This window comes from Tympanuchus pallidicinctus, unplaced genomic scaffold (genome assembly GCF_026119805.1).
Source record: "Tympanuchus pallidicinctus isolate F22 unplaced genomic scaffold, pur_lepc_1.0 scaffold14, whole genome shotgun sequence".
In the NCBI taxonomy this organism is placed as follows: Eukaryota; Metazoa; Chordata; class Aves; order Galliformes; family Phasianidae; genus Tympanuchus; species Tympanuchus pallidicinctus.
In genome coordinates this window covers 1,312,754-1,337,392 of record NW_026294659.1, presented here as the reverse complement: position 1 = coordinate 1,337,392, position 24,639 = coordinate 1,312,754, and the positions used below count along the sequence as shown (strand labels likewise).

Here is a 24,639-nt window from a genome sequence, read left to right as displayed (position 1 = left end):
AGACCCAGCTCCCCACTTTGCCTCCTACCTGCATTGACACCCAAGAGCAGAGGATGACCTGGTCCAGAGAGGCTATCAGTCTCTGCCATACCTATTGGAAAGATCTTTGTTTTCAAAGCAAACAAAAAAGGACAGAAGATGAATTATTGGTGTTTCAAGTGAACAGATTACCCTCCTCCTCTGTTTTAGTCCTTAAAAAGGGAGCAATACAGAAACGGATGTGAATAAGGCCACTGTGTGTATAAGGCCTACTCTACTAAAAATGCACCAGTTTAAAGGAATTTAATAACAATTTTATTCAACTCCTTTTTTTTTTTTTTGGTGGAAATCTTCTTCAGATAACTCCAACAAAGCTGTAACTGACAGGTAAGTCCAAAATGCCTTTCTTTGGTTCACTAAATCAGTTAAGGCAGTCTAAATTTTGTAGTCACCTCACCTCAGCCAGATCTCCTCAAAGCTCTGATTCCCAAAAGCAGATCACAAGAATCTTGCCAGATGCAACTGCACCTGAACTGCAGGTCCACAACACAAGAAATACTCAGCACACAAATACTTAGGCAAGGAGCTACATGCTAGTTTTATTCATAAAATACTTTTCTTAAGTGCAAAATACTTTATTTTATAAAAGTTAGCAAAAAGTGATGCATTTCTAACAGAACCAAGAAAACTATTTCTACTTTTATTCAATTATTCTTCTCAATATGGAAGCTAGAGGTATGCACCACACCTACAGATTTCAGTGCCAGTCAGGTCATTCAATAGATACATCATTCTACTGTTCCAATCTATGAGTGACAGTGAAAAGGTTTCATATAGCTACTGAAAATATGTAAGCATTTTTGGCTTTTTTTCCCCCTCAGTTTTGGAACTACTAATATCTATACACAAAATAAAGTTCTTTGCATTTGCAAATAACATTATATAGAACAGTAACAGGTGAATGTCAGAAGTAACCCAGAAGAACAAATGTTCTTGTGTTATCATCCAACACCAGTACATTGTCTTTAATTGAAAAAATACCTATATATCAACTTATTTCTTATCAACTTATTAGCCTATTTCTTAAATCCTACAGAAGATGTCAGCATGGAGCTTGTTAGGGAAACTTAGTAATTTTCTATTGGATAAGGCCATTGCATATTCTAACTTACAATAAGAAAACTGATTATATGCTGTGTATAATAAACTGCCTTTTTGTTACCAACAGAAGTCAAAGCATGTACCAGTATCCTTGCTAACTTTTTCCTTAGCTATAAACAGAAAGAAACAAAAAAGCACAGCACCAAACCACGGAACCTTTGCCTCGAAGGGGATGGATTTAGTTAAATCTTTTTCTGTCATATATGCAGCCTTAAGCCAAAGTTGCTTCAACCGTTAGAAGTGAATCTGGTTCCTTGTGCCAGCTTTACGAGGAGCTATTTTCTATGAACAAGTTGAATGCTTGAGGCTAAGCTCAGAGATAATGCAACTGGAAAGGCAAACACATGTACCAGTTAGCCAGTACTGGAAAGGAAAGCAACAGGAATTATATAGGATTTCTGAGACAAAGTTTTGGTAGCGGAGTGACTGCAGTTGTGGCTTTTGTGAAAGGACAGCAGATGCCTCATGTCTGACACGGCCAGTTCCAATCATCTCCAAAAGGGACCCATCAGTGGCCAGTGCTAAGTCCATGATAACATAGTTAAGAAAGAGTGAGGAATCTTGTGTTGCTGCCATGAGAAAGGAGTTAGAAAATGTGAGAAGCAGCCCTACAGACACCAATGTCAGTGCGGGAGGATGGCAGGTGCTCCAGGTGTGGAGCATAAGTTCCCTGTTAATACCTGGAGAGGCCCATGGTGGAGCAGCTGGATATGGACTGATGGAGGCTACAGCCTATGGGGGACCCACTCCGGAGCAGTCCATGAAGGACAGCATACCTATGCGAGGGACCCTAAGTTGAAGCAGGAGCAGAGAGTGACCATTAAGGAGAGGAAGAGACAAAGTGCTAGGGACTGATCAGAACCCCCATTTCTCCGTGCCACTCAAGGAGAGGTGGGAGAATCAAGACTTAGGTTAAACCTAGGAAAAGGGGATAAGAGGGAAGGAGAAATATGGTTTTGGTTTTGTCTTGATTTGTCACTATTCTACTCTTGTTTTTAATCAGCAATAAATAATGCATCTTCACCAATCAAGTCTCCTTGTCTATGATGGTTATTGTTGTGTGATCTCCACATCTGTATCTTGACTATTCATTTTATTTTCTCTCCCAGTCCTGTTAAGCATGGGGAGTGAAACAGCAGCTTGGAGATTACCTGGCAGCCAGCTTATGTTAAACTACCACATATGAAATTTAATATATATGAAGCCATTTATTTCTATATATGTATTTTTTAGGTTCCCATATCCTAATAATTTTCAAAATGAGATTTTATTTTTTCAGTCCACTAATAAATCTCAGCGCTCGGTGGAAGAGCAAGCAATGGCAGGAATAATCACTGCACATCTTTCACTATTTAAGTTAACAACAACAGAACAAAAAGCCTACAGAACAGCAGTGCAACCAGACAGCAAAGCAAACTGTGTAGCCCTGTGGACCAGCAGCCACAGACCTGAATATTAAAAGCTATGACTGTGAGCTTGATAAAGTGTACCTTTACACTTTAAGGTACTGACTGCATGTGAACAGTATGCAGCACATGTCCTAACAGTGTTAACTACAGGTCCAAGCACTAGAAGATAATGGAAATTATTCTTTCTTAAATCTGAACCAGGATCCAAATCCTCTAGACGTCTAGATGAAAGGTGCAGTGAATTTGCACCTTGTGGACATCAGACCTGATTAGATGTGTGCCACTGTGCAGCTGACTATGCCCCCAAAGAAGTACTGTCATCAGTTTTCATCATGATAAAACATAAACCTTGGGCTGTTTGTTCTGGATATTTTTTTCTTGCTCCTGTACTAAATCAGAATGAAGCTAATTTACCTCCTTACACACAGTGAAATAGTTTCATTGACTTTTAATCGTCCTTCATGGAGGTCCTTTTTTTCCTCTCTGCATTTCTACCTGCTTCTGCTACCTTGATCATAGGTATATTCTTAGAATGCCTCAGGTTGGAGGACACCTTAAAGGATTCCAGCTGTAGCCTTTTTGTGGTCATGTCTGAGACTGCGGATTGTACTGTTTATGGCAGCCACACACGCCTTCCAATCATATCCAGTTTCCTTCAGATCAAAGGATGGGTAATTCTCTTGAAGAAAATCTAAAAATAAACATATCAGAGTAAATTATCAATTATTTATGCAAGTTACATTCTCTTTTGGATGTAATCCAACCAAAACAAGAGCATCCAAAACAGAACAGCTTAGGTCCAGTATGAGCATTGAACAGCATAATTAGAGAGCAAATATTTTTCCTCTCTGTTTGAGATACTTGACAGTGACAAAAAAGATCTAAGCATTCTTGATGTTGATGTTCTTTTGCTAAAGCATAAAGTCTCAGCCTCCATTTCAGAATGCTTTTGGCAAGACTACACCCTCCTTCATAGGATCTCTGACAATTAAAGAATTTACAGGAATCCTCTTGTTTCTGGTAGACAGTACCAGAGCTGACTTTGTTCCATTCTTTAGAAACATGGGGATGAAGGTAGATCATGAGGGTCTTTTCCAACCTAAAGTCACTAAACTAAAACACAGCAATTTAACACAACACAACTGTAGAGAAACAACAGTGACAGAAAAGCAGCAAGAATTTCTTCCTTACCTATCTTGTTACAGTACAGTAAACAAATACTTGACTGAGGTAGCAAAGGAGTAAATAAGGTAAGACTGCAGCACCTTTCTGCCTTTCAACATGTAAAATGATTTGTTTTAAGATCAGATTATTTATTTATTTTTGATTTCTGATAAGAAATTTTCTTCTTCATGAACCATGCAGTGAGTCTACACTGAACTAGAGAAGAATGTCTTGCAGAACACAAAAAGCACCTGCTACAACTCCAGCCAGAACACACCCACTCTGATTCTGGAATAGGATTTGCAAACACAATAAATAATGGTAATTTCCTGAAGACATCATGGATTCATATGAGCTGAAGAAATGGCAGAACTGTCTATATTGCTACAATGAAGTACACTGGCCGTTCCTAAAGTAATACCTCTATCAAACAGTCTTATTATGCTATTTGTATCTGTACTAGTTTCTGTGGGAATAAATAGGAGGCATTGCTTTCAGAGAAACATATGTAATTTGTTAGGCTACGAGGGATCCTGGGAGGCTTCTACTTTAATTACTTTACCAAAGCAGAGCCAGCTCTGTGGTCAGATCAGGTTGCTCTGGATTTGGCACACTAAGGTGTGGAAAAAGGACAGAGAAGTCACATAGCAACCTGCTCCACTGTTTGACTGCCCTCAGGAAGAAAATGTTTCTTCTCAAGTCCAGTCTCCATCTCTCATTTCTATTTAAGCTATTTATCAATCATCTCCCACATTCAATTCAGTGCTGTCGAGAGCTGGGCTCTGTCTTCTTAATAAAATACTTTTAGGAACTGGCAGACCACAAGTACATGCCTGTGGTGTCTTCTCTCTTAGAGCAAATAAGTCCAGTTATCTCAATGGACATGAGTTCCAGTCCACTGTCCTGTCTGATGGCCCAAGAGCTCCCAGCTACAAGCCACCAGAAAAATGCAGATCTAATGGTGATGACTGAATAACTGTGCTTTGTAGCTGAGAATTTGCTCTATTAAACAGTGTTATTGTATTCTTTGTATCAGAGCAGACTGGCTTATTCTGCTGGCTTGTAGCTGGGAGCTCTTGGGCCATCAGACAGGACAGCGGACTGGAACTCATGTCCATTGAGGCATCTGGACTTACTTGGTCTAGAAAAGAAGGCACCATGGGCAAGTACTAGTGGTCTGCCAGTACCTAAAAGGATTTTATTAAGAAGACAGAGACTAACACTTAACAACACTGAATTGAACGTGGGAGGATGATTGATAAACGGCTTAAATAGAAACGAGAGATGGAGACTGGACTTGAGAAGAAGCCAGAGTTCTTCAGAGCCTCCAGAATAAGCCAAAGTCTGTTCTCCTAAGCTACAGGCTGTGTACTTCTCAAACCTTTTCAATCTCCCCAGGATCCTGAGGTTTGCTATTTCATACTCTCTATAAGAAATGCCACCACAGAATTTCACACCCCAACCTCGCTCGTAAAGAGCACCAGAACCTGATGTGCTTCACTTCAGCTTGGCCTATCCAGCACCTGCATCAACAAGTTGCCCCCATGTCTATCAGAATCCCCTACAACTGCTCCCATCTTCCAGCACGCTGCCCTTTCAGGCAGACGTTGAGATAGAATTCCCCCATAAGAACCAGCTTTGTCTTCTGGAGACTTCCTTGAGGTGCCCAAATATGAATTCGTCAACTTCCTCTCAACTGTTTCCCCTGCTTGCACTAATATTTCCCCCACTGTTATCGAGATTTTTGCTCTTACCTCTGAGAGCATTAATTCTGTTGCAGTCCAACGGACTCATACCACGTTCAATATTACCGTAGACATTGCTTTTCACCAGCACATCTTCGGTGAACAGATGGCGAATCAGGTAGCGAGCTGACAGCTCTGGCCGAGACTTCCCCTTTGCTACATAAAGGACTGAGACAGGCAGCTGCACATTGCGCCACGGACTTCCAAGGAGTTCTGAAAAGGGTACAGGGAGAGAAGTATTTTACCCGCCCCATATTTACTGTCCTGCAAAGCGGCTGTGTCATACTAAAGCTAGAACAGAAAAATATTCTCCCCTGAAACTACTGTACCGGCTTGGAAAGACCACAGCAAGACTGTAACATCACAGCTAATTCTGAAATATAACAGATTGTAGACAGATGTCCAAGCAGTCAAAAAATGTGCCAGTTTTACAGTAGTGTAACAGCACTTGTGATACAATTTCAGCAGTGCTAGCGATGTAGTCTGCATTATTAATGACTGCTTTCTAAATTGTCTTCCTCTCATGTGAAAAAAACATGCTATTTCAATTACAGAAATAAATTTCCACTATTACAATGGTGCTCAGATCCTCTAAGTGGGAACTGGAAACAGTGAATATTTTTGCCATACTATATACAAACCAAGAGAACGCCTTAAAAGGGAGAGTTTTGTTGTACAATAAAGATACCTGCTCAACTATTTCACCTACAGTAGCATTTTCTGCTTTTTACTGACTATTAAAAAGATAACACACATAAATTCACAGGATGCAAATTCCTCCATTTACCCATAGGTTCCAGGGACTGCAGTTTCTTCACCGAAGGTGTATGGAGAGATTCTGGGAACTTATTCCATCCTGGATTTTGCAGACTGTCACTTGTAGAAATGGTCATCTTCTGAGAGTTTTGAGAACTCCCTTTACTGTCTTCACTACAATTTAAATCTACACTAAGAGATGCATCTGGACTGTAAGCCAATTTGTCTTTCTCATTAGCTATCTCCTGAAAGACATTAGATGAGGTTAACACATGTACAGGAAAAAGCCAACCAGTCTTCTAATCAGTCTTTTGCATTTGGAATAGATCAGATTCCACATATATACAGTAAGTTAGTCCTGAATCTCAGCCATCAAAGGCACAAGTGAAACAGGAAAAAAAATATTCATAGATCTGCACAAAGCTTTTTAGAAGAAGAAGTGAATGGAGTTACGGGTGTTTTGGGAGTGATGTTTCAGTCAATATAAAGTTGAAATGTATGACTGGATATACTTCATGGCAAGCCAGTGAAAACAGCATTATCAGTTACATGCTCAAGCTCACAATTAAAACTGATGCTACTCCTGGGCAATGTTTATAGTACTTTCCTTTTAGTACCCTATGTCCTACACATCTCTTGTTGACTGAAGTCTGGATATGGAGCAGGAAGGCCATGTGAAGAATATGCTTCCAGTACTCCCCATATGGAGCTACTGCTGCCATCAGCAGAGACACGCTGAACAATGCAAAAGACAGAACGCAAGGAATTTCCATTTAGAGCACTCATCTGATGAGACAAATAATTAATTTTACAAGGAAACACCTTAGTACTTAATAAATTATCACCTTCAGACAACTTACTTGGTTTATTTTTGTTTCAGAGTGCAAACAGCGGATCATAGCATTGACATGTGTGATACAAGTTTTCCAGTCTTTTCCATATTCACTCAAATCATAGTTCGGAAAGTTAGCTGCAAGAAATTCTGCATATAAAACATACAAAATTTGTTAAGATTAATGACAAAAAAACATGACAAGTATTTAAAAGTCTACTTGTTCAGAAAGAAGAGAAGGCTTAGGACTGCTTGATGTTTACTCTTCTCCATTTAGGAGCTTTGTATTTCTGCCTTTTATTAAAAGAGATGGGAAGATCAATTTCGTAGTGCTGATTATCTTCAAAACAGAAGAGGAACACTGATATCTCTCTGATGTGTTTCAATAATGCTTTCACTATTAAGTATTTTGTGGTAGAAGTAGGAAAAAGATGCAATTTATTGTACAAACTTATTTTAAAAAAAGACTGACTAATTCTGATGCTTCAACTACATAACATGGTCTATGCAACTTGCCAGCTTTAAGTAGGAAATGAGGAAATGCATGGGTTCACACATATGTGCTACAGGAAATTGGGGAAATGGCCTGCCAATATTAAAAAAAAAAAATTAAAAATTAAAAGTCCTCCCACCTTCACGACTTCTCAAACAAACAAGAAAAGTGAAATTAAGAGCAGGAAAGGAATGTATGAGAATAATGACGTAATTTTTGTCTTAAGTACACCACGACTACAAACAAATCAACCAACCAAACAAACCCACCCACAAAATCAATGTCACACAGGCAAAATTAGTAACAAAAAATTTTTAGAAAACTTGGCATAACTGATGAATATGAAATAAATGAAACTAGAAAAAAGCAGAACTGTTTTATCTGTACTGAAAAAAAAAAAATCAACATTGAGAATCACAAGGCAGGATTTTCATAAAACCAAAAGACACAGCAGAGTTCAGCACATTCACAACAGTGTTCAGCAGCTGAGAAGTTGCTGGACAACAGTTACGACTATCCTAGAGAAAAGAACACATTCTTTTACTGTTAAGTAGTTTGTAGTAGAAGTAGGAAAAAGTGAAAAACTCTAAGTACCAAGTAGAACATAAATCTGTGCATTTTGAAAGGTATCATACCTCTTATTGCAGTCATTTTATTAGGATCCAGTGAACACCACCCTTGTGTACTCACTCCTATCACGCTACCCAGCAAAGCTTCCTTGGGGAACAAGACACGAACTAAGTAGCGCGCTGCATACTTTGGTTTAGTCTTTTGACGAGCTCTCATCAAATAGTTTCCAAGAACTTTCACATTTCTCACTGGGTCACCAACATATTCTTTTGTAAAACAAAACCAAAGAAATTATTTTTAAAAAGTATATATGTATACTTTTATATATACGTATCACAGAACCACTAAGGTTGGAAAAAACCTCTGATCGGCTGGTCCAGCCATCCACCTCCCACCAATATTGTCCACTAAACCACATCCCTGAGTATACTTGTACCCATGCACCCTTTCCTTTAACACCTCCAGGGATGGTGACTCCACCACCTTCCTGAGCAGCAGGTTCCAATGCCTCACCACTGTTTCTGAGAAGAAATTCTTCCTAATACCTCACCTGAATCTCCTGTGATACAACTTGAGGCCATTTCCTCTCATCCCATCACTGTTTACTTGGGAGACACCTCACCACAATCCCCTTTCAGGCACTTGTAGAGAGCAATAACGTCTCCCTTGAGCCTCCTATAAGCTCTCCCCTGAGCTTCCTCTCTCTATATATATGCACTTAAAAATATCTTTAAAAATATATTGCTTATAATAATGCAATAGTGTAAAGAACTCATCATTTTCTGTGGAATATATTGTTTTGAAAGAAGCCAAACACTGAAGAAAAAAACAGATTTTCCACAAATAAAAAAACGTTCTCTAAGAAGAGAACTAGTTTTTCCTTCACACAAATCAGGTATGTTGATTTCTTTGCAGGCATATGCCTCAACTGTACAGGCAGTCTCTTTTGTGTTTTCTGAAACATGCATAGTATGGATGTATTACTCATAATACACACAGGTCAGAGATAGTTCACTTCAAGAATACTAAGAGAGAATAAAAGGACTTAATCTTATAAATAACACAAAGGCTTGTCTTAGTCTACATATATACAGCATATACACTGCACAGAGGTTTTTAATTGATCCCCAGCATATTAAACATTCCTAAGACATTCAAGAATTCTAAACCCTATTCTATTATAAAAGAGCTTGAAGAGCAGCTGGTTTTACTCCTTTACTTTTTCTTAAAGATAAACAGATTTCTTGAGGAAGCAATTTTTTAGCCCATGAGCCTGCAAATTAATTACAAAGCAACTCACCAAAGCTTGGATGGATGGAGACTGATGAAGCTGGCACTTCTTTACTAATGTTTATATTCCCAGATGCACTTCTGTAGTTCACCACCACTGCTTCATTTCCCAAACCTGTTTCAGATGGCGCTGGCATCACTGATGATGCTGCTGAAGATGATGCAATATTGACAGTACTTTCAACAATAGCTGAAAGATTTGGTTGTGGAAGAAGGTCAGGGATGCTGTCAGCTGCTGTAAACTCTGAATGCAAGGAATGTGTAGAAACGATGGTAGGGAGTGGAGGGCTCTGCCTAAGAACAGGCTGCTGCGATTCAAGTTCAACAGTGTGTTGAACGCTATTTGTTGTGGAATTCACCTGAACATGGCTATTTTGTAAAGCAGCCCTTATGACTGGGTTATGCCTTCCTCGGCCTGGTGAAGAGAGATGAAGACTTGAAGTCCTTTCCATAGATTTTTGTACTCTTATTTTTCCCTTGGGCAAATGACTGGAACTTCTGAATGCAACTGGTTTCTGTAAATTTGATTCAGAAAACAATAAAAAGGTTAAATTAGATACATCTGGTCTTTCACAAACCAAGAAGAATACAGCTTAATAATTGTGCTATTGGCAATAGTCTGTCACTATGGAATGGATGGAATCACAAAATGGATGAGGCTGGAAGGGACATCTGTGTCCATCTGGTCCAACGTGCTCAAACAGAGACAGCCAGAGCAGGTTGTCCAGGAACACATCCAGACATCTTTTGAAGATCTCCAAGGAGGAGACCCTACAGTCTTTCTGGGCAGGCTGAGTCAGCATCCACACACAGTAGAGAATCCCTCTGGTATTTTGATTCGTGCTCACTGCTTCTTGTCCTGTCACTGTGCACCACTGAAAAGAGCCTGGCTCCATCACCTTTGCATCCTGCTTTCAGGAGTTTATACACATAGATGAGCTCTCCTCTGTGTCTTCTCTTTTCCAGGGTGAAGATCCCCAGCTCTCTCAGCCTTTCCTCATAGGAGTGGTGTCTGCTCCCTTCATCATTTTTATGGCACAGTGTTGGACTTTTCCTAGCATGTCCACATACGTGTTGTATTGGGGGAGACCCAAACTGGTCACAGTAGTCCAGTATTCTTCACTAAAATAATTCATATTTGTCATGAAACCAACACTCTTCTTCTCTCTTCTATTCTCATTTTTAAGTCAGACACTAAACATTTATCTTGTCAGCCATCTTCTGTCCAAGCTGTCTCTTCATCATTTGTTTGTTGGCTGAAGGCGTTCAACATCCAGACCCTGTTTGCAGTGGTAGACTCCACAGTAAAGACAGAGATGGGTTGAGCTTTCTGTTACCCAGAGTCCTTCCATTATGGAAAACATGCACCCTAAGACATCCATTCTATTTCAAAAATCAGTCAATCAGTAGGAGTTAACAAATACAGATGTGTTGGGTTTTTTTTTTACTGTTAGATCACAGGTCTGAACATATTCTGTCCTTGCAACTTTTAAAAATCTATCACCTGAATAAAGACTTTGCTGAAAGTTTGTCCATTTCTCCAACTAATAAATCATAGTATCTTTACCACGAAACTCCTGAGTTATATCCTTAAGACATGGCAGATGTAACATTATATAGCTATAAAAAAATGAAAGCATTCATGATAATTTTAAAGAGCAAATGCATGACAGCTTGTTGTGGCTGGAAACAACAGTTTATTCCATGAAACTCCCTGTTTGGATGACTGCACAGTACAAGCTTGGACAACAACGCTTTCCCAAATAAAATGCAGTACTTTATTAATTACAAACATGCACAAGACCGGCTTCACTTTTATTCACCCTTGGTGCAAATAACCTTACTGATCTCTTGTCATTTTTTGACACCAGCATCACTCTGTCACATTAAAAGCTTTGCAATAATGTTGACAAAAAAGATTACTAGAGAATTCTGACGTTCTTCAAAAATTACCTGTTTTTCCCTTCAAAGAGTATATGTACTTAGCCAGAAGTACTAATATTCTGTCTCTTAAGTTACCAGAGGATTAACCATGTAAGAACAAAGTGAATAATGCACCCAGTAGTGTGTCTTGTTAAAAATTTTGAAGAAAGGCATTTTATTACAAAAATATACTTCTGTATTATGTAGTGGAGATGACAACACACTGTTGAGACCAAAAGTCATTAGCTAATACGACCAACCTGTCTGGATTCTGTGAGGCATAAGCTCTCCTCTAATTCCAGAAACCAACAAGGCAGTAACTATTTGGTAAAGCAGGAACATCAATATACACAAGTATAAGATAATCTAGAGAATTCCTTCCTGTTCTTTACAATACAACAGAATTTTAAAGTGCCTGTGGCGTTATCCTGAGTTTGAAGGACACTGGCAGTTCTGTGACCAGAGGTCAGTAACAACACAGAAGATTATTAATGACATAGAATAAGAAATCTAAGTCAAATTAATTGAAATGGAATCCACACCTACTAGTTTGCTACTGATTTTCTTCTTAGTGACAGAAGATAATTTTTTTTTTATATAAGCATCGGAAGAAACAAGAAAATTAAAGGCAAATCTGAGTTTCTCAGTTCTGTAATACTCACAGGTTTGAGTAACAGTGGCCTAGCACAAGTATGCTGCATTTCTGAGACCTTTCGATGAAGCAGGTCAAGTTTTTTATCCAGTTTCTGAATGGATTCGTACATGGCCTGATAACAAAAGGAGAGGTGAAAACAAGATTGCTTCTCAAGAACCCAACTCACATCTGAAGAAAGCAAGAGAGTTCCATTAAAGGCAAAATTCTCTCCTTGTAATGGGGCAAGATTAGCAAACAATAAATACCCTCTGTAAGTAAATTAAAGAGCAATTTGAGCACAAAATGTAAATAGTAATGGTAAACATCATAGTAAAAAGAGTTTTCAGAGAAGCCCACTCCAGCTACGCTAACATGGTTGGCACTTACAAGTTGTTCTTCCTGCTTCTGTCATATGTTTTATTTTATCTAACATTCCATGGAATCAATACCTCACCACTCTTTCAGAGAAGAAATTGTTCCTCATGTCCAACCTGAACCCCCACAGGTGCAACCAGAGGCCATTCCCTCTTGTCCTAGCACTGTTACCTGGGAGAGGAGGCCAACTCCCACCTCATCACAACCTCCTTTCAGGAGCTGTAGAGAATAACAAGGTCTGCCTTGAGCCTCCTCATCTCCAGACTGAAAAGTTCCCTTAGCCATTCCCCATAATAATTCTTATGTTCCAGACCCTTCACCATCTTCACTGCCCTTCTTCGGACTTGCTCCAGGACTTCAATGTCTTTCTTGTAGTGAGAAGCCCAAAAAAAACTACAGACAATCTCAAAAGTAAGCTAGGTGTCATGACACACTATTTAAATTCATAATAAATTTGTAAGTACACAGTTCAAAGGCGGTCACAGTTCACAGGCAGTCACGGAAATACTGATTCTTACATCAGTAATGGAAAATACATTTAGAACAATACTGTCTGTAAAGTTAAATTCCTAAATGGAATTAAATCTGGACAAGAATGTCAAAGACAACAAAAAGGGCTTGTAGAAGCACACATATGACAGAAGGAAGACTAGGGAAAATGTGAGTCCACTGCTAAATGAGACAGAAGAACTTGTTACATGGGGAGGGGAAAAGATGGAAGCACTGGATGCCTTCTTTGCCTCAGCCTTTAGTAATCCCCAGTTCCAGAGATCGGAAAAAGATGATGGAAATAAGACATCTTCTTGGTGGAAGAGGATCAGTTCAGGGAACACTTAAGCAAATTGGACGTTTGTAAGTTCATAGACCCTGATGGGATGTACCTTTGAGTGCAAAGAAAGCTCACGGATGTCACTGCAAGATCACTCTTGAGAACGCTGACAATCATGGCAACAATAAGAAGTGCCCAATGACTGGAGGAAAGTAAACATCACTCCACACACCAGTCCCTGGGAAGGTAAAGGAGTAGCTAATCCTGGAAAACATTTCCAGGCACACAAAGGACAAGAAGATAACCAGGACTAATCAGTCACCACTGTTTCACCATGCTTGGCCAAGTTCTGCAATGAAATGACCAGCCTGATGGGTGAGGGGAGATTACTGGCTGCCTGGTACTCAGTAAGGCTTCTGTTCCTCCTAAGTTCATCATAAACAAGCTCTTGCATGGGCAGTGAGGCAGAGTGGAAATCAACTGAACAGTCAGATCTAGAGGTAGAGTGACCTGTGGTTCAAAGTCAAATTGGAGACCACAAAGGTCAACAGCAGATTCAGAGCGTTGTTAATTATGTATATACCTAAGGAAATTTACTGGACATTGATACTTAGTTCCAAGTCATTCATAATTATCCTCTCTAAAGCGTGGCCTGTCATGTGAATCTCTTTCACTCTATGGAGTACTTTGACTTGAGTCAGGGAAGTGCTCACCTGAATAAGGGATGGCCTTAACTTTCAGTACAGTGATATTTAAATTTATCAGCTACTGCTTCAGTAGTTAATATCAAAAAAACTTGCCAAAACAAAACTACCAAGATTCTGGGACATTACTGGCAAGCCTGGTACCTACAAAAGCTGGGCATGGGCAAAAGTCAGATCTTTCTCATTACTCTAAAGCTCCTCACAATAAATCATTTTGCTTAAGATTTGAAAAATATTCATGCCAGTTGTATGAAGAGCTCAGAGTACAAAGAAACACACTGTTGTCTCACTGAAAAAGTGAGTAAGTGAAAGCTTAACAATCTCAGTGGACAGCTGGAAAGTCTGAAGTCTCAGGTTACCAAATAGGTTTCAAGTCTTCCTTAAATGTAACTAAAATTGTTTAAATGTCATTAAAGAGAGGACAGAAGAAAAACAAACAAACAAATAAACAAACAAGAACAAAAAAGAGAGAGATACCTGGCAATAACTTAGAACTTCCATGAGAGTTTTCTGCTGATCTCCAATGCAGGAAGCTTCAGATACAACACTCCCCTTTTTCATTAAAATAATATGAAAAAAAAAGTTTAAGTTAGCAATATATACACAATCTCAGGTTATCACATAAAGTCAACAAACCCCAACTTCAAACATCATGTATTATTTTAGTCTGTCCCAAATCATGCATCCCCAAGACAGCTTTTCAAAGTCAATCAAACAAAAGAAAGTTAACTTACACATTCGTAATCTGGTTCATACTCATAAATCACACTCTCACAGTTTTCATATTCTCCTTCGCTGGTTCTTATCTGGGAAATGACAGAAATAAACTTGAAATGTAAAAAACAACAGAGAGATCCAACCTGGACACTTTCCATTGTAGCTATGTTCTCCCCATGGCTACAAAAGGGCCCGAGGCAGTCAGATTTAACACAGACATCTTATTCACATGCCTATAGTTAAGACATAAGAATACTCAGCTCATCTTTAGTTTAAGAATACTGTATTTCTCTTTAAAATCAACCTCTTGCCTATTAATAATAAAATGCATGCATTTTTAATTGATTAGGCTAAGGTCAGAATTTTCTCATCTACTGTTGTGCAGCTACTGTTACATAGTTATACAGTTCATAATGCACTATTTGTCCAGGCTTATGTAATTATGAGACTCCACACAGACTTTTATACCGATTTAAATAAACCTATGGGGAAAAAAATCCAGTCATTTATTTCCCTGTTTCTAACTGTGCACACAGATACTGCAGAAATGTCACTTTGCAAACTGAAAGAAGTGGTTTCATGTTTGAAAGGCATTGCATGAACTCCTTTTACATGGGGATCAATAGTGCCACCACCTGGACAATGCTGATGTTTCTTTTTTTACTGGACAGATGCAGTTCCCATCCATTACACACTATGGGTTTTGTGTCTCTTCTCCCCCTCCAAACACATAAACAAAACCACACCAAAATCTGAGCCAAAAAAGCCACCAGCAAAACCTGGAATGGGCTGCCCAGGGAGGTGGTGGAGTCATCGACCCTGGAGGTGTTCAAGGAACATTTGGACGTCGTGATGAGGAACATGGTTTAGTGAAAAGTATTGGTGACGGGTGGGTGGTTGGATTGGATGATCTTGTAAGTCTTTTCCAACCTTGGTGATTCTGTGATTCATTATACATGATGGTTTTTGTACCTCCTGCCCCCCAAACTTTATATTAAGCAAGTTCACTGCTGAACATTATATGCCCCAACCTCTACAATTTAAGGAATTAACTTTTGTATGTTGACACAATGTTTCAGGCCTGCCTCAAGGTAAAAATATACCTAATTGGTCTTTGATCAGAACTGTCCATGAGAGGCAACCCCTATTCATCGTGAATTCTCCATTTTCACAAAAAATGGAAGGACAAAAGATGTTTCCAGTAACACTGAAGGGGCTGCTCTCTGGCTACACCTACCACATTCTGTCCCTCCGTAGTAGAGGCGAGTCGCTTTCTTTTATTACACAAAGACACAAAATCCATTTTTTCAGGGATGTGGCCATTTCCTCTCTGTGTACTTGCAGAATGGTTCTTTTGTGATTCCACTTGTTCAGCCAGGACCAATAAGCCTTCACTTCCTGGAAAAGAGGAGAAGAAGCAAAGAACATCAGTGGCTTTTTCCCTTTGAAATATGCATTTGATTATGAACACATGCACAGTCACTTAAACACAACTACAACAACAAACACGAAAAATAACCATCACTTTCAACTGCTTGCTTATTTGAAATGTTTAATCCTCAGCTACTCCTTCCCCACACTTACAGGGTCTCCTCTCCCTATTTCTGCCACTGTAACACTGTACAAAGAAAAAGATCAGCTCCAGGTATTCTTGTGTGCCAGTGTAGGACAGGGATTCCCAAACACAAACCAGCTACACGCGGTTCACAAAATAGCTCTATCTCAATATGTGGGCCTGGCACACAGTAAAAAAAAATACCAAAAAACCAATACTGCTCCAACAGTATTGCATCCAACATTCAAGCAACTGAAAATGATACTGTTTTCCAACACCCTAAAATGAGTGTTCCTCTCCTCTGCTGGCCTGTTCCCTGCCAAGCAACTGCAAATACCAAACCTGACTTACGCACTGTACAACCTGTGCAATGTTAACAAAGCAATGGGAGAAGAAATGAGAAAAGCTCAAGAAGCTATACAGGACCTTGTGAAGAACAAGACCGGGCATAAAAAGGCAAAACTAAGTCTCTACATTTCTATCTGCTGTGAATGAGCATTTGGAAAGCTGAAGAAGTACGGTGGAGAATTTCTGTGAATACCTACAGCACATTCCTCCCAACTAAAAGGGTATACATGAGAAAAGTTACTAGGATAGTTTTTACTACTCTTGCAAAATAACCAAATTGATTGATTTTACACCTGGCCTGAAGGAAGAACTAACATTTGGGGTCCTCAACACTCGAGTCTAGTGGAAGGCCACAGAGATGATCAGAGGGCTGGAGCACCTCCCCTATGGGGACAGGCAGAGAGAGCTGGGGTTCTTCAGCCTGGAGAAGAGAAAGCTCCAGGCAGACCTTATAGCTGCTTTCCAGTACCTGAAGGGGACTTACAGGAAAGCTTAGGTGGGACTTTCCATAAGGGCATCTAGCGACAGAATGAGGCAAACTGGCTTCAAACTGGAAGAGGGTAGATTCAAACTAGATATTAGGAAGAAATTCTTTACTGTGAGAGTGGTGAGACACTGGAACAGGTTGCCCAGTGAGGCTGTGTATACTCCTTTCCTGGAAGCATTCAAGGCCAGGGTGGATGGGGCTCCGAGCAACCTGGTCTAGTGGGAGGTGTCCCTACCTATAGCAGGGGAACTAGATGATCTTAAAGGTCTCTCCCAACCTAAAACATTCTATGATCACAGAAATGAAGGGGAAGAAAACCATTTCATACTGAATGAGAACAAGTTAAAAACATCAAAAAGCAAAGGAAACTGCTTGGCTTTTATGCACTAGAATAGAAAGGGCAAGGACAGATGATATGGCTAGTAATATGTTCAGTAACTAGTAATATGTTCAGTCTCATTTTAAAAAAATTACAAGAAGAGCTCAGACAAATACAAATGGAGCAAAACTGGTAGAAGGTGAGAGATAAAGAGATAATGGTCTCAAATTGTGCCAGGGGAGGATCAGGTTGGGTATCAGGAAAAAATTATTCTCAGAAAGAGTGGTAAGGCAGTGGCACAGGCGGCCCAGAGAGGTGGTGGAGTCACCATTCCTGGACGTGTCCAAGGACTGTGTAGATATGGCACTGAGGGACATGGTTAGTGGGCATGATGTGATGGGCTGACAGTTGGACTAGATGATCATAGTAGTCTTTTCTTATCTTAATGGTACTGTGAATCTACATATATGAGATCAGTGATAGCTAGACTACTGCAGGTAGCATAACATGGAATCATAACCAGGAAGTGAATTATAAAAATAAATAATTGCTTTATACTTATTCTTTCACATGAGCATTAAGACCTTGTAGGAAATTATCAGGCTTGCTGTATTAACCTACAGAGCAAACATAAACTGGCAGAGTATTGGTGAAACCAGGCTAAGCAAGAATGCAATTTAATAACCATAGTTATCTTGTTGGGCTTGAACACAGGCAGGAGGTGAACAACTTGCTTATGTGGGCAAAGCACCTGACAGACATGGAGATAAGAAGTTTAACATCACACCTAGGACCTGAGTGATGCCTACAGTGGTGTGGAGGCCTCAGAGCGATGTTTCTTGCAGTGAGTGCAATGTTGTCTCAGTAAAGCTGGAAGTACAGCTTCGCCTCTAAACATACTTTGACCTCAACACCCTCTGCCTTTAATTAGCAGCATAACAAGCCCTGTTAAAAAGCTTATCAGCTCACGACCTCATCAAGAATATAAATATAGCCCTCTGCCAGTACTCTATTGAGGAGTCTGGGTGCACTCTATGGGCCTGGGTGCATTGGCAGTTACTGGGGACACCTCTTTTGGTAAGACATTGCACCATCCTTATTTTGTGGATGATATCTGAGTGAATTGTTGATTAATTACCTAACATATTTAATATTAATACAGCTAGTGCATTCATTTCTCACTGTCAATTCCAAATCTGTTATCTACTGCCTCATTAAACTATTTTTGACTTCGCAAAACCGTCTCAGTGGGAGTCCTTGAGAAGGCTCTGAGAGGCAAACGTTGACTTTAAGTGGCCATACACATAATCCTCTAGACATAAACTGGTGACCAAGTATGGGACTAAGACTGGGCCTAGCTAGAAAGCAAGGGGGTTGTTTTTTAACCTCATGACTCAACAGGAGGGCTTCCCCAACTGTCCATGCTTCAGACTCATGCCCTTAATGCAACAGACCTACCTACTCAGCTCCAGTGTTTACTTCCTTACTCAAACCACTCCATCTCTCTGTCTCTACCATGCAGACCAAGCCAGCATTCATCTCCTAAAACTAAGCATCCCCAGAACTGAGACCCTGGGACCTGACAGTACTGTGGGACATACACCAATGCAGGTATGAAGACATGCTGGAGGTGGGAGCATAGGGTGCCAGGATAAATGCTCTAGCACAGTGTATGCCCTCAAACAGTAGATACTTTCTGCAGACATAGGAGAATGCCAGCTTCACCTGAAGAAACATTAGCTAGCTGAGACAGGTACCTTTTGAACTATTTGCAGCGATGTTAAACTAATCAGCTTCTTGATTGACTCCCCAAATTTAGATTTAAGTACAAATATGACAAAAAAACAAGTGATAGTAAAGGCGATACTGAGCTTTTAGACATAAAGGAATAAGTAGAAAGCATAACAGTAGTGTTCTGAGGCACTACTGTTGGGAGGAATAATGACCTAGATCTGTATCTCAAGTGAGCTTGCTTTGCCAGCTAAATATCTGTAGGCAAGAAGATATGAGACAAAAAATAAGAGAAACAAGTTTAAACAGATAGAACCAGACCTGGAGAAAAGGCACTGCTCTAAAACACACCAACCTAAGACGGTGATTGAATAAAAACAATCAGAGAGATTTTAGTTCAAAGTGTTAAGTTCAACAGCTAAGATAAGCTTAGGTCATGTTTTGGTGCTTTGGCCGCATGTCATTATGCTCTATTTCATCTACACAGTGCTAGCGATCAACAACAACAACAGAAGCTCTAAGCCTAAGGATTACAAAATAAAGAAATAGATAGACAAATAAATAGATAAATAAATAGCCTTTTAAAGACAATCATACCAACTCATCACGATTGCTTTGCTGATAATCAAATACTTCTTGATTTCCTGAAACCAAGGTGAAATGTGTTCCTCATCATAGATGTAATAAAAATTATAATAAACTCTATTGTCAAATAGAAGACTAAGGAAATTAAAACTTTGCAAATGCACCTGATAACACTGAGAAACTAAGATGTGTGGGACACTGCTGAAGAGAAATAGTAATAAGAACCCCTATTAACTCAACAGGCTGGGAAAAAAAGAAGTAATAAATAACATTACTTAACTACAGTTATATTCTTTGCTAATTTAGAAATACTGCTACCAGACTCAAGACACAATCTGAAGAGCTATGATTTATTTTTATCTGAGCCAATGGAAAATTGGACAAGGTTTCCGAGAGCCTTTGATCTTAGATGCTAAAATAACAACAGTTAATTAAAAAAATAAAATAAAATCAAAGGCTACTCAGAGCTAGTATTTTACCACTCTGAATAGTCATCTTACTACTACTGCACATTTGCTATCAGCAATGCTCCTCTTGGCTGTTAACCTAGAAGCCACATCTTCTACATTATGTTTTTTCATGTCATTTGCTTTCCAAATCCTTTTCCTAAGTGCTAATAATTAGCTAACTCATCCCTTGGTATACACAAGAAAGCCTTTCTTCAAACAAAATAGTATTTCAGTGGGATAGCTATTAATAAGGATCTCTAAAGTAACAACTTAATGGCCTCTTATTTTTAAATGCACTGCCGAACGATTTCTATGAAGTAGCTTTCAAATAAAACATGTTTGAAAGACAGGTTACACAACAACGACACATTAAAGACAGAAGCACTGAAAATACAGCATTAAAATTCCCTACTAACTATGAGATCACCAAAGAAAAATGAAGTGCAACTACCATATGTAAGTTGAGCCACATGGTTAACATTACTGCTTACTTCAAAATTTCATTTCACTGGCATGCAGCTTTGTGTAGACAGACCGTTTTCTCCATCTTGTATTTCAGAACTGTCAATAATCACTGCTTCAACATAATCCTCAACATATACAGGTTTGTAATCTACTAGCAAGTGCAGAAAGACAAACAGATTGAGACTAGACACTATTCTGCTTATCAGATGACAACTCATATCCCGCCTAACATTATCTCAGTTCTACCAAAAGCAATATTGAAAACAGTTTCACTTTAGCATTTAAGTATGAGGTCACTTACAAACATATGTATTGAGGTTTTAATGCACACTAGAAAGGGAATGGCTTACTGTTTTCTAGATTTCTAGGCAGGATTTCTAGAAGTATTAGCTCCTAACTCCTCCTACAGAATCCTCCTTCAAAACTAACAAGCACTTTTGAAAACCCCACCATTTACATTTAAGTATCCAGTAGAGAAAGACACACTAATACACTCCAAAGAAATCAGTATGCTAATTGTAACTGCACATTTGGCATTCAGGTCAAACAAAACATCATCTCCCAGTGAGATACTGTGCAGAAACATAGAATGGTAGACCCACTGATTAACCATATCATGTCAAGAAAAACTGTCCTTGTTTCAGAGTAACTATATCACAGCTAGACTTGGCATTTGGAGGAGAGCAAGACAGCAGAAAAAACAAATTCATGGAAGGAATCACATTGTGAAGCACTGAACTATGCTAGGAAACACTACTTAAATTCAGCCAGCACACACATAATGACACTCTTTAGTGATATAAACATATGTCATATTTAACACAGGATCTCTGCCCCATTCGTTGTACAAGATGCACTGAGCTCCAGGGATGAATCAGAGCTACACAGTTTTAACAGTGCCCTCCTTCCTCCTTCCTTACTCTTACACAAACAAGTCATTCCAAATCCTGCTCCCTTCCCTTTGCTCCAGGTATTTACTTACAAGTGACTCTTTTTTTTGTTGTTATTGTTGACCATCATTTGGTATTCTACATACTTTGAGAGTTAACCGAGAGTCACGATAAGTGCATTGGTAGTGAAATGGCTGTGAACAGAACACCTATTCTCCTAGACTTCTCAGTTTTCTCAATGAATCTATTTTGCCAATGTAGCCCAGTCATTTCTCAACAGAAACTGAAGGATAAGCAAATGTATTGATGTCAGTCATATGGTACAACTCCTTACTTGAAAATAAATAAATAAATAAATAAATAGTCCCTGAAAGCTTCTGAGAACTGCTAACCTAGAATAACTAGTTAAGTTAGAATCATAGAATCACCAACGTTGGAAAAAGACCTCCAAGATCATCCACCTACTACCAATATTTCCTACTAAATCATGTCCCTTAGTACAACATTTAAACGTTTCTTGAACACCTCCAAGGGATAGTGACTAACAACCAGTTAGAAGTTCCATTGTGTTCCAGTTCCCGTTCCAGTGCCTGATCACTATTTTAGAGAAGGAATATTTTCCTAATCTCCAATTTGATTATGCATATTAAAGAAAAAAGAAGAAGAAGAAGAAAAAAAAAGTAACATTATAAAACTATTAGGTTTAAAAAAAAACAAAAAAAACAAAGCATGCAAATGACCAATAAACACACTTTTACACGTATTTAGTAAGATCTGCAAATGTTCTAGTGCATACAGTTAGATGGCCTCTGTTTTGGCTTCTCCAGTCTGCCAGGCATCTTTCAATACAAACTGGAAACGATTCCTACCCTGTAATCTTCTCCATGTCCAGAAGAAAACATTTGACAAGAACCCAAACAGAAGTAGTAGTGAGAACCTCTCAAGTAGTGAGAACACAACAGAAAAGATGAACCTAACCTGCAACCCTACTCAAAGAAAAAAGTCTACATCCAGAAGAGTTATTTTATATGTATCCTAAGTCGCAAAAGAGCCAGCTGGCATTAACAAGGACCACATGCAGATCCTCTCGTGCCTATGGCCCGATACTTATGCCAATACAAAAAGAAGTGTGCTAACACAAAGGATGACTGTGCCAGCCATGTCTTCCTGTGGCAGCATCAACTTATCCAAGCTTTCAGCAATTACTTGCGTATTAACTCAGTCTCATTGCAGACATGAGATTTTTAACATTTCTGCATACTTACATCTTGAAAGCTGTGAGCACAGAAGTGCAACCAGAACATCAGCTGAAGTCTGGAGAAGAATTGACAGACTACTCCCCTACTACTGCTTTCAACCTCCCCAAGCACATCACTAATTAAATTCACTACATATACTATTGAAATAAGGAAGGGCTTCTACTGAGTCAAATATTACTTACTGAATGCTCACATTTCCCTCACAAACAGAAGTGTAGGTGAGTGACCTAAGGCTGAGGAGGCTGAAAGCAGTGAATACTAACAAAGTATATCCTAGCCTCAGTAACAAAGTTTACTCTAGTTTAGTCACTAGAACTAAATCCAAATTTTCACAGAAAAGTAGATTTCATAAAGAAGCTTAAATATTGCACTCAGAAAAACTGGGTACCATCCACCTCATGTTGATTCCATTAAGTCAATATACTTCTAATAATATTGTCCTTGATCTGAATGGTTACTCACCTGCAGAAGACGATGAGGAACAGTTAATTTAGGATGCTGTTGTCAGAATCTGCATGACTGAAACTTGCAAGATTAAGGCAACGTGATTCTATTCTAAGCAAACACTAATTGCTACAGCGAGAAAAGTAATGAAACCATATTTCCTGTGTATTTAACTTTCGTATTCAGATTGCCAAGGTGCTAGTGAGGTCAAAACTCAAGGTGCAGCAAGCCTCAGTGTGAGGCCTCTGATGTTTGATAAGAGGAGCAGCTGAGGCTGTCAGTTTGCTCAGCGCAGAGCAGAGGAGCTGAGGGGAGGCCTGACGGCGGCTGCAGCTCCTCACAGGGAGCGGAGGGGCAGCGCTGAGCTCTGCTCTGTGTGACAGCGACAGGGCCCGAGGGAACGGCGTGGAGCTGCGTCAGGGGAGGGCGGCTGGGGGTCAGGGAAAGGGGCTGCACCACAGCGCGGTGGGCGGGGAACGGGATGCACAGGGCTGTGGGCACGGCCACCAGTGCCGGAGTTCAAGGAGCGTCTGGACGGCGCTCTCAGACACTGGGTTTGATTTTGGGTGGTGTTGTGTGGAGCCAGGGGTTGGACTCCATGATCCTCGTGGGTCCCTTCCAACTTGGGGTATTCTGTGGGTCTGCGATAGCCATCATACAATCCATATGAGCGAGGAATTATATTAACAGGAGCTCTTTCCTACCACTAGGCAGTTTTTGTACTTGCGATCGCTGAGTAAGAGCAGAAGCCAGTCAGGAGAGCACAACACTGAGGATAAGGAGGTGGACTGGACAAACACCTCATTGCATTTCCCTAATGACTACACCAGGATTGCTGTGCTTCCTTACCATCCTACAGCCAAATCTCACCCCTCTGCTCCATACTACACAGTGATAGGGCTTCGGTTTAAGCCAAACCAAACCAGAACTCAGTTTTTGCCCATCTCACTGAGTCATTCAGTCACACGGGGACACGGGGCTGGAATCTCTTGGGCAGACTGAAGTCCGTGAAAGCAGTGACCAGCTGAATGAGCTTTAATGTGTGCGAGACAGCACGAAGGTTAATCCTTTCCTTACTGCCGCTGTCACCACGTTACCTTCCGACCACTCAGCGGTAACACCACCGACACTGCGCTGGCCCCAGCCCGGCGCATGGCGCTGCAGCCACCCTCCCGCCCCAGCACAGAGCCCAACCCGGGCCCCCACCGGCTCCACCCCGCACCGCCCGTAACGCACCGCCGACGGGCAGCGCCGAGAGCCAATGAGCGAGTCCCGCCGCGCCGGCGTCAACCAATAGAGACGCGCGCGGTGGGCGTGGCTCGGCGGAGAGCGTTGCGGCCGTTGCGAACGATGAGGGAGCGCACTGCGCGCTCCGGCGCCTCCCCCGCTCGTTTCCTCCTTCGGGGGCGGCGGCCGCCGGCAGCCTTACCTGCGGCGGACATGGCGGAGGAGGCGGCGGGGCGCGGGGCCCCGATCGGCCCGGGTTGGGGGGAGAGCGGCGGTACAGGCAGGTGCGGACGGAATACGGCGTTGGAAACGGAAGCGGCTTCTCCGACGTGAGCGCCCAACTGTTTCGGAGCAGCGCG

The 24,639-nt window shown here is 40.4% G+C and overlaps 1 protein-coding gene across 1 annotated transcript; it reads right to left on the bottom strand.

Moving 5' to 3' along the window:
• Positions 1 to 553: 553 nt before the first annotated feature.
• Positions 554 to 24,639, bottom strand: BEND2 (BEN domain containing 2). The gene is made up of 11 exons (XM_052674007.1): positions 24,483 to 24,639; positions 15,759 to 15,919; positions 14,539 to 14,610; positions 14,282 to 14,356; positions 11,985 to 12,089; positions 9,410 to 9,914; positions 8,175 to 8,375; positions 7,075 to 7,196; positions 6,246 to 6,459; positions 5,468 to 5,671; positions 554 to 3,240 (listed from the first exon to the last, which is right to left on the bottom strand). The coding sequence occupies exons 1-11, from the start codon at positions 24,493 to 24,495 to the stop codon at positions 3,104 to 3,106; spliced, it is 1,809 nt and encodes a 602-aa protein (XP_052529967.1). The 5' UTR covers positions 24,496 to 24,639; the 3' UTR covers positions 554 to 3,103.

What these genes read in the sequence shown, in the direction of transcription:
- BEND2 (XM_052674007.1), bottom strand. An exon ending in GCAGTCCCTGGAACCTATGG is followed by an intron (nt 5,672 to 6,245) that starts GTAAATGGAGGA and finishes TACCCTTTTCAG; the next exon opens with AACTCCTTGGAAGTCCGTGG. An exon ending in CAGAATTAATGCTCTCAGAG is followed by an intron (nt 3,241 to 5,467) that starts GTAAGAGCAAAA and finishes GTTTATTTTTAG; the next exon opens with ATTTTCTTCAAGAGAATTAC.